At 44.3% G+C, this 14,789-nt stretch overlaps 1 protein-coding gene across 1 annotated transcript in view; it reads right to left on the reverse strand.

The window, feature by feature from the left end:
- Positions 1–3,218: 3,218 nt before the first annotated feature.
- The window catches only part of ZDHHC12 (zinc finger DHHC-type containing 12), a 92,272-nt gene continuing 80,701 nt past the window's right edge, over positions 3,219–14,789 (reverse strand). Inside the window, exon 5 of the mRNA XM_029613333.1 lies at positions 3,219–3,985. Within this exon, the coding sequence (XP_029469193.1) occupies positions 3,670–3,985 (316 nt within the window). The 3' untranslated portion in view covers positions 3,219–3,669. The remainder of the gene's footprint in view (positions 3,986–14,789) is intronic.

Raw genomic sequence — 14,789 nt, forward strand, 5'->3', positions numbered from 1 at the left:
ACGCTCCTGGAATCGGGTCAGTGGTCGGTTCAGCAATCGGTACCAGTGTCGGTGCTGGAGGAACCTGGAGTTGATGCATCGCCTTGTCGATGGCCTCCTGAACCATCCGGTCCAGTTCTTCTCAGAGACCTGGAACAAGCAGCCCTGGCTCCAGAACAGAAGAAGGAGGCAGAGGCATAGCCGGATGGACCACCGTTAAAGGCGGAGTCGCGGCTCCCGATACCCTGTCAGGTGAGGGTTGCCTTGGTGACCCAGTCGCCGAAAAGGTCAGTGCCTTTTCTGGACAGGGTTTCTTCGGCGGCTCGGATGATGGCGAGGTCGATGATTTTACTCCCTCGATGGTCCGAGACTCTTGATGCCGGTGAGAAGGTTTATCTCTACGATCCCCTCGATCCTGAGGGGGAGTAGAGGGTGACAAAGGCCAAGAAGTCATCGATGCCGGACAGTAAGCGGCCGGAAGTCGATGCTGGCGCGAAGTTGACGGTGCCGGTTCTGACGACGTCGATGCAATGGACGGCGTCTGGGTTTGAGCTCCATCTTCTCCATTGTAGCCTTGCAACCTTTTGGTGTCTTAAGGGCACATTTGGTACAGGTTAGGACATTGTGCTCACTTCCGAGACACATTACACAGACTTTGTGAGGGTTTGTGATGGACATGGTGTGATTACAGTCCGGGCACCGCGGAACCCTGACGCCATGGCCATGAAAAAATTGTAGGCCGCGAGGGCCAAACTCGATGGTAATCAACAGAAAATGGGTAAAAAACTTACCAGAGTACCGCAGCTTGAAAAAGTTGAAGGAGGGATCCCTGTGGGGTAAATTAATTTTTAGTAATTCCGTGAGGAAAATTCCTGTCGGGAATCTCTGCAGAGCTCCTTAACCGCGTGGCTACTGCTGCGCGGAAAAAAAGAAGACTGAAGGGGGACCCCTGCTGGCTGTAGGGTTAGTGCCATGCTGGGCATGCCCAGTAGGGGCCAGTCAAAGTTCTGGAAACTTTGACAGAAGTGTTCAGTGATTGGGCTCCATCCTGTGATGTCACCCATATGTGAGGACTACCATCCTGCTTGTCCTGTGAGAAAGGTGTCTTCCAGATTTTAATTTGGACTTTCATTAGCACATCATGCATTGGTTGTGCTTTGTATTGTTTCAGTGGATAGGTTAATCTTACCAGCTCTTGCAATTTAAGTTATATCTTCTGTGTCCTCTTCTGACCTGAATGGTATTGTCTCTGACATCTTTTGCAATACATTTGGGTATGTGGAGTCTTCTGATGGTGTTAAACTCCTGGGTTGTTCTGGCGTCAAGTCCGATGGCGGATCTGGTGATGGTATATCTGATTCTATTATAATGGATCCATTGGAACTCTATGAATTGTCAGATATAGTTTGTATAAATGAAGTAGTTTTAGATTTCTGCTTCTCTTCTCCTCTCTCTTAAAATGAAAGGATGTAAGTTTTGACTGTAGGTGCTCTCACTTCATTTATGTGTTTATGAAGTCTGCCCATGATCAATGTACTAACGAGTGACATTCTTATGCAGGTGCTGTGGTAGAATTTCTGGATTAATAATTTTTGTTGACTTTGTTTGGGGCTCCAGTGTAGGAGGTGAAGACATATTTCTTAATGTTTCTGCTGTTTTGTCTTTCTTGTATGCTTTCTTCCTACCTGAACAGGCTCTAAGGAAGACCTCAACAATGAAGATGGTATGCATGTACGTTAGCGCCTTGGTTTTGGCTCTGAGTTGGAACATTTTTCACACACCAGTAATTCTCTGCGCTGATGGTTCAGTGCTCATGATTCTCCGCACCGATGTTTTTGTGCTGATGGTTCCTTAATGTGTTTTTTTGCTCTGCTGCTTCTTGGCTCTGTTTCAGCTCCGAATCTGTACTGTGCCTGTTTTGCGTGGATGGTTTCTGGTTTTGACTTAGCTCAGCATTGTGCCTCTTAGGCATACGCATACCTATGCTTTTTGGCGCTGTTACGACTTTTGGCGTCCCTAGCCTGGAGTTGTTTTTGAACCAGTATTTGATTTGGTCTCTTTCGATGAGTTGGGTGCTCATATTTGAGTCAGAGTTCTCAGTAAATTAGCATCTTCGGGACATACTTCAACAGGGCTATAGGTTGAACACTCATGATCTGGTCCCCAGGCAAAGGGAATGTAAATCTATTATGGACATTTTGTGTCCACACTGATGTTTTTTGAATGGAATTTTTCCTTTCTTTTTTGTAGACATCCTGAGAAATAGCGGAGACAGTGAGAGAATATTTCCAACCGTTTGCTGTGGCGGATGAAAATAGACTGATGGGACTCTAGCATGGGAAGGCATGCGTATGCTCAGAAAGCAAAGTTGAATTTTCTGGGCTTTCAGAGAAAAACAACCTGACTTGGTGCTATCAGATGACACCACCCATCTTGTGTGGCATTTTGTTGTGCTTGGCAATAAGATAAATATAAAAAGATCTCACCTTATTCTAACTAGATTAGACTCTTTTATTGACCTTTACAAAGTTTGTCCACTGCTGCTTTTTTCCTCAGCTTTATATATAAACAAGCCGTTAAGCCCGTTAAAACGGGCTACATCCCTCTGTCTCTCACCTCCCCCTCATTCTCTCTCCCCTCACTCTTCACCACCTCCTCCCCCCCTCCCCTCACCCACTCCTCCCTCCCTCCCACTCAGTCTCACTCACTCCCTCCCTCTCTCTCTCTCTCAGTCCCTCACTCCCTCTCACTCAGTCCCACTCCCTCCCTCCCCTCAGTCCCCCTCTCCCTTTCACTCAGTCCCACTCTCCCTCCCCCTCTCACTCACTCAGTCCCACTCTCCCTCCCCCCCTCTCACTAACTCAGTCCCACTCACCTCCCTCTCCCTCAGTCCCCCCCTCACTCACTCCCCACCCATTCTCTCTCTCCGTCCCTCCCACTCTAGTCCCTCCCCCCCACTCTCTCTCTCCGTCCCTCCCTCCCACTCAGTCCGTCCCTCCCCTCCCTCGCTACTGGCCGCTACGCCGCCGCCCGCTGTCGCCGCCCGCCGCCCGCTACCGCCACGCCGCTGCTGCTACGCCGCCCGCTACGCCGCCCGCTACCGCCACCGCCGCCGCCATTTTTTTTTTATTTTTTTACGCACGGCTCTGACCAACGTGCTGGCCCGCACATGCGCGGTAGAGCTGCTCTCTACTGCGCATTTGCGGGCCGTCGGTCAGAGCCCATTTATAAGGTAGATGACTTACAACTTGTAACATCACATTTGTCTGCTTATGACCTCAAACTCTTCTACTCAGAGGTGAGGTATCCCTGTATTCATGTTTCCATAAAGAATTCCTGTGATGTCAAGAATGGTATATTTCTCAAAGCATATCTTGTGACTATAGCTGTGTCCAAACCATTCTTGCCAGGTTTACTGCAGCACCTTTTATTCTGTATTACAGAGGGGACGAAGCAATATCCCTTTAACCATATAGCAAAAGGAAAAAGAAAAAAACAAACCATGGCTATTGCTTCTATAGCCGCAGCCCAGAAGATGAGTCTATAACAGTCACATTGCACCAAACTTAGCTCCAGGCCAAAATATTGATGCTGTATTCAGAAGAGTTTATAAATTCTGTGGGATTCACACCTTTCTTCTGCCACCAATGAGAATAAAATCAGTAGAGACTGGGGTTCCATTTGCTGTGATTAAACAAAGTTATTTCCATCTTGGAAGTAAATCTTCTCCCAGGCAACAGAGTGGCAGGTGCAGAAGAAGCTGTGCAAGTTCCTGCCAATGCCCCTATCAAAAGGGCTCTCCTGCGAGGAGCAGTGCTTCAGGTAAGAGATGCGATGGTGGGACATGAACTCCCAAGTGGTGACATTACATGAGACTAAATATAGGTGTGAAACCAGCAACAGCATCACAACCACAGTGAAAACAGCAATGATAGCAAAGGCCAAGAGCAGAAACATGTTCAGCTGCAGCCACTCTGTCCAAGACGGTCTTAGGAAGAATCCCGACCTATTAGCACAAGACAAAGTCACTGATGAGACACCTTATATTAGATAGAAGCAGATTGGTGACAATGTTTAATAAATACACAATATAAGGGCAGAGACAATATTGACAATGGTGCGATATCAGTGTTTCATGATCAGGATATTGTTGTATTACTAAGCTACAGTTATCCCCAAGTTGAGGCAAACTATTTTTAAGTCTGAGGTATTATCTCTCTCTTCTTTTAAGACCAACAGTGACTCATAAAAGTCTTCAGCCCCTTGTACATTTTTCACATACTGCTGTTGAAAAAATACAGATCATATTGCATCAAATTAGGAGTTTGTTTCATTGATCTATTCTACACTTTCTTCATGAAAACAATTATAGAAATAGTCCAAAAGCAATTAAGAATAAAAGATCAAAAAGTCTTGATTATATAAGTATTCATAACCTATGTCATAGCAAACCAAATTAGCTTTGGTTCAAAAATATACCTTAACAAGTTCCATTATAAGTTTAATAGAGCCTACCTGTGTTCAGTCACAGAAGTTGAGCTGATTCAAATACTCCTGGATGAAGAAGTGAGCTGTTTCTGTTGCATGAAGTGAATCAGAAGTAAAGGTCAAAACATGCTGAACAAGATGCTTCTGAAAGAACTCCAGGCTTCCATTATTCAAAGATACAAATTGAAATTTTCTTATAGCATTTAACCAAAGTTTTTGAATATCTCTTGGGGCACGATCACATCTATCACCGTAAAGGGGAAACTATTTTGCATCATCAAGACACTGCTGCGATAAGAGCATCCCTTCAAAGTCAGTAGCTGAGTGTTAAGGAAACTGTTTCAGAAGTTCACTGTGAAGCCTAAGGTTACCTTAAAAGAATTATAGAGGTCTCAGTTGAACTGTCAACATTTTCTCCAGTCTCAGCCATTTCAATATTACTCCACAAACATGGTCTGCATGGGAGGCAAGAAGAAAAACCATATGGTGTGCTGTACAGCGTATGCAAAGAAACAGATGGGGGACCATGCATGCATGTAGAAGGAGGTTTTGTGGTTGAAACCAAAGAGGAACGTTTTGGTCTCAGTGTTAAGCGATGTGTGGTGTTCAACAAAAGCAAATTACTCTGCTAACAGCATCCCTGTTTTAGGTTGTGGTAATGCTTTTCACATAGCAGGGACAGAGAGACTTGTGACAATCAAGGGAAAGATGGTGCAAAGAACAGGCAAATCCTGCTAGGAAAACCTGGTCCAGTCTGTCATAGACCTGGAACTGGGAAGAAGATTCACATTTCAGCAGGGAAAGCACAAAGCAAAACAATGATGGAGTGGCTCAGCCAGAAGAAAGTGAATGCCTTCAGATGGCCAACTCAAAGCCTGACCTGAATCCAACAGATTTGTGACAAGACCTGAAGCCTGCATTCCACAAACAATCCCCAAGCAACCTGAAAGAGTTTCAGCTCTTCTGTTAAGAAGAATGCACAAAAATTGCATTTCCTCACTGTGTGTAAAGTTGGTAGATGATTTCTGCAAAAGGGGCTTTCACCAAGGGGTGTGAAGACTTGTGCAATGAAGATTTTTTTTTTTTTTTAAATTTTTTTATTTACTTCTAGAACAATTCTATAGTCATTTTCACAATGAAAAATACAGAATGTGTTATGTATATCAATGAAACAAACCCCCACTTTAATGCATTTTGATTTGTACTTCTGTGAAAAATGTACCAGGCTGTGAAGACTTTTAGAAGGCACTTTATTTTATTATTACAACTGATGGACTGGCACCAGATTTTTTTATGCACTGGTTGGGATATCTGTATTATTCAATGCTGAAATTACTTCTTAACTGATAATTTCCTTTGCTCTAGGACAGGCAGGCTAGTCCACATGAATCGTTATGCATGCCAACCAGTACATGGAGGAGGAGATCAACAGACTTACTGTCATCTTCATATACTGCTGAACTAATATCAGCCGGCCAAAATTCTTGAAAAGCTAACTGTGCACAACTGTTAAACATCTAATTTTTTATTTATTTTGTTTAACTTCCAGAAAAACAAGCAAGCCCTTGATTGAGGAAAAGAGGCATAGACTTACCAAGCCCATACCTGACCCAGAGCATCACAGCAGGCCTCCAAAGCCTGAAAGTTCAACCAGGTCAAGGCAGCATAGGGCAAGAGCATGGACTGGCCTGCCTATCACAGAAAAAGGAAATTATCAGTAAGAGGTAATTTTGCCTTCCTCTTCATCCAGTCAGGCCAGTTCATACAAATAGGATTTACCAAAGCTACTTCTTCCTAGGGTGGGATGCTGCCTGAGCTTCTATCAATTTTGCCATAACATAAGAACATGCCATACTGGGTCAGACCAAGGGTCCATCAAGCCCAGCACCCTGTTTCCAGCAGTGGCCAATCAGGCTACAAGTACCTGGCAAGAACCCAAACACTAAGTAGATCCAATGCTACTGATGCCAGTAATAGCAGTGGCTATTTTCTAAGACAACTTAATTAATAGCAGTTAATGGACTTCTCCTTCATGAACTTATCCAAACCTTTTTTAAACCCAGCTACACTAGCTGCACTAACCACATCCTCTAGCAACAAATTCCAGAGCTTAATTGTACATTGAGTGAAAAATAATTTTCTCCAATTAGTTTTAAATGTGCTACTTGCTAACTTCATGGAGTGGCCCCTGGTCCTTCTATTATCTGAAAGAGTAAATAACTGATTCACATTTACCCATTCTAGACCTCTCGTGATTTTAAATACCTCTATCATGTTCGCCCTCAGCCGCCTCTTCTCCAAGCTGAACAGTCCTAACCTCTTTAGTCTTTCCTTCTCTGTACCTTCTCCATCGCAACTATATCTTTTTTGAGATGTGGCGACCAGAATTGTACACAGTACTCAAGGTGCGGTCTCACCATGGAGCGATACAGAGGCATTATGACATTTTCCATTTTATTTTTTTTTAATTTATAATTTTTATTGTGTGCCTTGAAATAAGCATAAAACCTAACTTAACATGTCCCCAGGACATTTTCCATTTTAAACACCATTCCCTTCCCAATAATTCCTAACATTGTTTGCTTTTTTGACTGCTGCAGCATACTGAGCTGATGATTTCAATGTATCACTATGTCGCCTTGATCTTTTTCCTGGGTGGTAGCTCCTAATATGGAACCTAACATTGTATGGCTAAAGCATGGGTTATTTTTCCCTATGTGCATCACCTTGCACTTATCCACATTAAATTTCATCTGCCATTTGGATGCCCAATTTTTCAGTCTCACAAGGTCCTCCTGCAATTTATCACAATCTGCTTGTGATTTAACTACTCTGAATAATTTTGTATCATCTGCAAATTTAATTACCTCACTCGTATTCCTTTCCAGATCATTTATAAATATATTTATAAATATATCATTTATAAATATATTGAAAAGCACCAGTCCAAGTACAAATTCCAGAGGCACTCCACTGTTTACCCTTTTCCACTGATAAAATTAACCATTTAATCCTACTCTTAATTTAATCCTACTGTCTTTCAACCAATTTGTAATCCATGAAAGGACACAGCCTCCTATCCCATGACTTTTTAGTTTCCTTAGATGCTTCTCATGAGGGACTTTGTGAAACGCCTTCTGAAAATCAAAATAAACTACATCTACTTGCTTACCTTTATCCACATGTTCATTAACCCCTTCAAAAAAATGAAGCAGATTTGTGAGGCAAGACTTGCCTTGGATAAATCCATGCTGACTGTGTTCCATTAAACCATGTCTTTCTATATGCTCTTTGATTTTGATCTTTAGAATAGTTTCCACTATTTTTCCTGGCACTGGTCTATAGTTTCCTGAATTGCCCCTAGAGCCCTTTTTAAATATTGGGGTTACATTGACCACCCTCCAGTCTTCAGCTACAATGGATGATTTTAATGATAGATTAATATCCAGACGATAATGTCTAGAAAAAGTTAGCAAAGACCAAGTCACCATCCTACAGATCTCTTATGGAGATATTAACTGGAATTCTGCCAATGATGTAGCCTATGCTCTCACCATGGGTAGAATGATGCTCTCATAGAATAAGCCTAATCTGCCTTGGTAAGGGTATATCAAAAGCCATATAGGCTACCATTATTACTTCCATATTCCAACATACCACTGTGGCACAAGAAACTGCCGCCTCCTTCTTCATGCCCTCTTGAAGGATAATAAGATTGCCAATAGGCATTGGTAACCTTAAGATAATGCAAAAGATGCTTTTGTACATCTAAGGGGTGCAGTTGCTCAAATTTCGCTCATCCATCTACCTATCCAGTGAAGGCAATGAAATCGATTGATATATGTGAAACCTCGAAATAACCTTTGGTAAAAGGAAAGCAACTTTCAAAGCAGAATCTATCCTGACTAATCGTCAGGAATAGCTCCCTACAAGAGAGCACCTCTAATTCCAAGATACAACGTGCTGAAGAGACCGCAACCAGGAATACCATCTTTAAGGTAATCCACAAGGACATATGCATAAGAGGAAGGAAAGTAAGCCCTGACAAAAAAGATCAATACTAGATTCAGATCCCAAAGAGGCACTGGAAGCCGCAGTGGTGACTGAAGGTGTTTAACACCCCTCAAGAATCTAGAAACATCAAGGTGCAAGGAGAAGGATTAAGCTCGAACATGCCCTCAATGGCAAGCAGGAGCACCACATATACTTTCAGAGAATTAAGGGTCAATCCCTTCACCAAACCCTCTTGCAGAAAATCCAGAAGTAGAGGCATCAGGACTTAACACAGACGTTCAGAACAACAATCCTGTAATACTCTCCAGATATGGAGGTAAACTATGGACATAGAAATCTCAGCGCCTCCAAGCCCCCCCCTTTTTTTTTTTTTTTTTAAATCAAGATTATAAGACCAAATGGATCTGGCGCATTGATAAATATCGCACCCTGACAAAGCAAGCCGCATCTCAGAAGACAGAGGACTGCCGACCAAACAATGCCAACAGATGCATATCATGGTCTCTGAAGCCATACTGAGGCCACAGAAGAATGAGACCTGTATGATGTGCTGCCTTCGGAAGCACTCTGCTGATTATGGGCCAAGGAGGGAATACATACATCATCCTCTTCTGCAGTCAATCCTGTGCTAGAGCATTGATGCCAGCTATCAGAGAAACCCTTCTGCAACTGCACAAGAGATGTTCCTTTACATTCATTCTGTTCACCATCCAATCCAGAATGATAGACCCTATAGGGAAACAATCAGACCAAAGGCCTCAGATGAAAGACACCATTCCCCTGGATCCAGAGTGTGACGGCCGACAATCTGCTTGATCGTTATCCATGCCTGTCAAGTGAAAAGCCAAAAGAACCTGCAGATGTTGTTCTGCTCACAGCAGCAATAAATCTCCGAGCACTCCTGCTGACCCTGGAGCCCTTTATGGCCTCTAACGCCATGGCGTTGTCTGTCCTTGCTGATCCTGTTCAACCAGTAAACCAGGGTGAGAATTCTAAAGGCGCCAACTGAATCGCTCAAGCATATAGATAATGGATGGATCAGCTTACCACTTCAGGAAACCACTGCTCCTGAACACTGAGCTCCTGACAGCGAGCCCCACATCCATGCAGATTCGCAACCAAGGTCACTACTGTCCAGACTAATAGCCCTAAAACCATCCCCTTGTCCACATCACTTTGCAACCACTAATGCAAGCTCCAGGGCACAAGTCAGCGAAGAGGTAATTTTACTAAGTGGTTGCAATACTAGAAGTTCCAGGGAAAAAGCAAGTCTTTCTGAAGAGGAAATGTGTGTGTTCTGACTCAAGGAAATCCACTCCCAGTTCACCAGCACTATCCAGGTGCCTGAAAATTCCTTATATGATATCCACAGCTCTGAAGTCACTACTCTATCAGGTACATCTCAATCCATATCAAACTGAATTCCCAGATAAACCAGGCTCTTTGATAGTTGCAGACTGCCCTTGAAAAGGCTGAGCACCCAACACAGATCCTACAAGCAGGGAACTATGTTTTGAGAGGCTGCATGGCTCTCTCGGTAGGACTTTGCACAGATTAGCTCACTGCTCTGCTATAGATGGACCAAGATGCCCTCCTTGCCAAGTAGCTAAGAAGAACTCCAGAAAGCTTACAGCCTTAGCCAGTTATATGATAAGGGTATGGCAAAATATCCTTCTGGTATTGCATTGCTGATATCACCACCAAAGCCAATGGACTTGCTTCCAGTCCAGTATGGAACAAATTCCTCCTATTTCTCTTGAGACCATGAAAGAAGTAGAGAAGTCTCTAAACCTTTGTGGCCCTTCAATAGAGCCTGATGTAAAAAATGTGCTTGCAGAATAGACCTACCGCTTCTCATTCCTTGACTGACATTAAGATGACCCCTAGGGCATTGAAAATAAGATGTGCATATCCCAAGATTACCTTTCCAGAATTCGTTGCCCATTGTAAGTTAGGCTCATCCCAGATCAGAACAGAGACCAAGATTCCCAGATCTTCCCACAATGTCCTAGAGGGCCAGAACTGGTGGTTCCATCCCTACCTCCTCCTTGGACTGCAGTCAGGAAACCTAGACAAGTCAGTGTAGGAAACAGAATCCGCTAACCAATTGTATTCCCCAAGAAGGCTCTTCCAGGCAGAAGAGGCAGACTATGGAAGAAGGGCCCCTCTATTTCCATTGTTTTTTTAAGTGAGTGCTTATGGACAAATGGTAACAATCTAGAAAAAGAAGCAGGTTCCACTGTTAGCCTTTCAGCACAGCAAGAACCAAACCTTCATGTCCCTGAAGTGCAAGGTAATCAGAACTCACAGCGAAGCCCCCACAGACCCTCAAGTTCATCAAGACCACCTCCAAGTCCACAATCTGCAGACCTGTAATCCCCACCATGGGTCTTCAATCTCAGCTATGCCCAAATCCTATGTTAATAGAAGGCATGACAGTAACCTGCATTCTGGCAATTACTAACCTTAACAGAAGGCTTGAGGGTAGCCTGCCCAGATTGACAGTTACCACCTTAACAGAAGGCATGGGTTTAACCTGCACAGAGCGTCAGTTACTACTCTTACTAGAAGGCAAGAGGCAAGAACGGCAGTTACTACTCTTAACAGAAGGCAAGAGGGTAACCTGCATAGAGCGGCTGTTACTGTTATAACATAAAACATGTGGATAACCTGCACAGAGCAGCAGTTACGACCATGGACTAGATGGCTCAATTGTTCTATTATGTCTTCAATTTGTTACATTATTATGCACCTCTCTATCCATCTGATTTCTGTGGAGAGGTAAACACTGGAGAGGACACCTTGAGACATCTGCCCCAGAAGAGGACTTAGAAACAGAAACACAACAGTAGAAAAAGACTGTATGGCCTATCTTGTCTGCCCATCTGCCAATTAATTTGGCATTATAATTCCCAACACTTCCTTAAAGTTCCCCTGTATTTATCCCATGCTTTCTTGAATTCAGATACTTTTTTTTTGTCTCTACCACCTCCGTTGGGAAGCTGTTCCATGCATCCACCTTCCTCTCTGTAAAGAAGTATTTCCCGAGTCTACCCTCTTTCAACCTCATTGCATGACCCCCTCATTCTAGAGCCTCCTTTCCATTGAAAGAGGCTCAATGCCTGTGCATGGAAACCTTTGAGATATTTGAATGTCTCTATCATATCTCCCCTATTTTGCCTTTTCTCCAAGGTGTATATGTACGTCTTTAAGTCTATCCCATATGCTTTAGAACAAAGACCACTGACTATTTTAGTAGTTATCCTCTGGCAGACTCCATCCTGATTATATCCTTTTCAAGGTGAGGTCTCCAAAATTGTACACAGTATTCCAAATGAGATCTCACCAGGGACCTATACAGAGGCAATATCACCTCCCTTTTGCTGCTGACCATTCCTCTTCCTAAGCAGCCAAACATCTTTCTAGCTTTCACCGTCGCTTTATCCGCATGTTTGGCCACTTTAAGATAATCAAATACAATCACCCCCAGATCCTTCTTTTGTGCTTAGAAGAATTTCACCTCCAATACTATAGGTTTCCTTTGAGTTTTTGCATCCTAAATGCATTACTCTGCATTTTTTAACATTCAATCTGCTAGACCTTAGATCATTCCTCAAGCTTTGTTAAAACCCTCAAGTTTTCCGCACCTTCCTGTCCATCCACCCTATTACAAATTTTGGTATAATCAGAAAAAGAAACAAACCTTTCCTGACAATCCTTCCATTTTGTCGCTCACAAAAATGTTGAAAAGAACCCGTCCTAGGACCAATCCCAGAAGCACACCGCTAGTAACACCCCCCTCCGCAGAGAAAGCAGAGTTGCTTACCTGTAACAGGTGTTTTCCTAGGACAGCAGGATGTTAGTCTTCATCATCATCGGATAGAGCCCAGCACAGAAAACTTATGTCAGAGTTTTTAGAACTTTGACTGTGCACACTGAGCATGCATCCACGTGGGGTCCGTCTTCAGTCTCATAACATAGAATTACGACTAAAATAAAAAACAAGAGAAATCCAACTCCGTGGGGTGGCAGGCAAGTTTCATGAGGACTAACATCCTGCTGTCCTAGAAGAACACCTGTTACAGGTAAGCAACTCTACTTTCTCTTAGGACAAGCAGGATGGAAGTCCTCACACATGGGTGAATCCCTAGCTACATGCTGCTCCCCAACACAAAAGGGGACCAACAAGCACCAACCAGCACAACAACCACAATGCTGCTGGTAACACACAATGGGCCCTAAGCAGGGAGAGTTGGGTTGTACACCTCAAAGAGATTCTAAAGGATAAACTGGCCGAACCTACTGTCAAGTCAGCCATCTCTATCCAGACAATAGTGAGATGCAAATTGTGTGGAGAGAATTCCATGTCACAGCCTTGCAGATCTCCTCCATGGGAGCTGCTCGAGATTGGGCCACCATCGTTGCCATGGCCCTGACAGAATAAGCCTCGACATGACCCCCAAGATGCAGTCCCGCCTGGGCATAACAGAAGGAGATGCAGTCTGCTAGTCAATTGGATAGTGTCTGTTTGGCAGTGGCAACACCCATCCTATTCCTGTCAAAAGAAATAAAGAGTTGGGTGGACTGTCTCTGGGTTTTTGTCCATTCCAGATAGAAGGTTAAGGCTCTCTTGCAATCCAAACTGTGCAGAGCTCGTTTGCCTTGGTGCATATGGGTCCTGGGAAAGAATGTTGGCAGAACGATTGACTGATCAAAATGGAAATCAGTCACCCACCACGCAAGATCACCCTGTCATGATAAAATTTGGTATAAGGTAGATAAGTCACTAAGGCCTGGAGCTCACTGACCCTTTGCACTGAAGTGACCACCACCAAAAATATGAGGTTCCAGATCAGGTACTTCAGGTCAGAGGAGCGCAGCGGCTCAAAGGGAGCTTTCATCAGCTGAGCTAGCACCACAGTGAGGTCTCAAGAAACATCAGAAGGCCTTAGGGGAGGTTTCAGGTGAAGAAGACCCCGCATGAAACATATAACTATCGGCTGTACAAAGATAGGCATACCATCTAGGGATGTGCGAAGCTCGAACCTATCTGTTTTGGCTTCGTTTTGGCCCACAGCGGGAAATCTCGTATTTTTTTTTCTTGAATTTCTCGTATTTCGGGGAAAATTCCTTCGGGTTTTGGCCTCCCCAATCCAGAATGCCTAATTCGTCCTGGACAAATGCACATCCTAATACCATCTACACCTTGGTGGTATGCGCCAATTGCATTGAGGTGAACTCTAACGGAGTTGATCTTCAAGCCAGCCTCCAATAGGTGTAGGAGGTAGTCAAGCAGTTTTTGTGTGGGGCAGAAGATTCTAGGGCCTTCTGCTCACACCACATAGAAAACCCCCTCCACTTCAGTCCACAGAACTTTCTAGTGGAAGGCTTTCTGGAAGCCAGCAAGACCCGAGACACATCCTCAGAGATCAAATAGCTGCAGAATTAACCTCTCAACATCCAAGCTGGAGGTTGGGATGCTGCAGCTTGCCCTGATCTCGTATGATGAGAGCTGGGGAAGTCTCTAGACTGATCCGTCTCCAGATGGACAACTCCCGAAGGAGTGGAAACCAGATTTGTCTCAGCCAGTGAAGGGCTATGAGGATCACAGTCCCCTTGTCCTTGCGAAGCTTCAAGAGAGTCTTCGTTACCAGAGGACTCTTGAGGATACGTGTACAAAAGACCCTTGGTCCGAGGGCGGGCAAAGGCATCTGAGGCTGGTTCACTGGCTGACCTGTACAGGGAGCAGAACTGAGTCACCTTCCTGTTGCAGGGGGATGCGAACAATCCACATCCGGGTTTCCCCAGAGGCAAAAGATCCGGTTTGCTACCCCCCGGTCCAGAGACCACTCGTGGGGTCTGAAGGCACAACCAGTCTGTCCGCTATCATATTCTCTGTTCCGGCCAGATACATGGACCTGAGTACCATCCCTTTGGACCAGCCCCAGGACCAGATCTGGACCGCTTCCTGACACAGGAGGTATGTATGACCCTGTGCCTCCCTGACATACCACATCGAAATCTGGTTGTCTGTTTGAATCATGCCAATTTTGTTGGACAGCCAATCTCTGAAAGTTCACAGCATGTACCTGATCACCCAGAGCTCCAGGAAGTTGATTTGACACAGTGCTTCCTGGGCAGACCATAGGCCCTGGATGTGGTGCCCCTCTACATGAGTTCCCCACCCCAAGGTGGATGCATCCATGGTTAAGACAAATCTGTGTAGAGGGATTTTGGAAAGGTATTCCCCTTCCAAATTCAAGAGAACCTGCCACCAGGACAAAGAGTCCCAGAGAGACAGAGTGACT

This window comes from Rhinatrema bivittatum, chromosome 8 (genome assembly GCF_901001135.1).
Source record: "Rhinatrema bivittatum chromosome 8, aRhiBiv1.1, whole genome shotgun sequence".
Classification (NCBI taxonomy): domain Eukaryota; kingdom Metazoa; phylum Chordata; class Amphibia; order Gymnophiona; family Rhinatrematidae; genus Rhinatrema; species Rhinatrema bivittatum.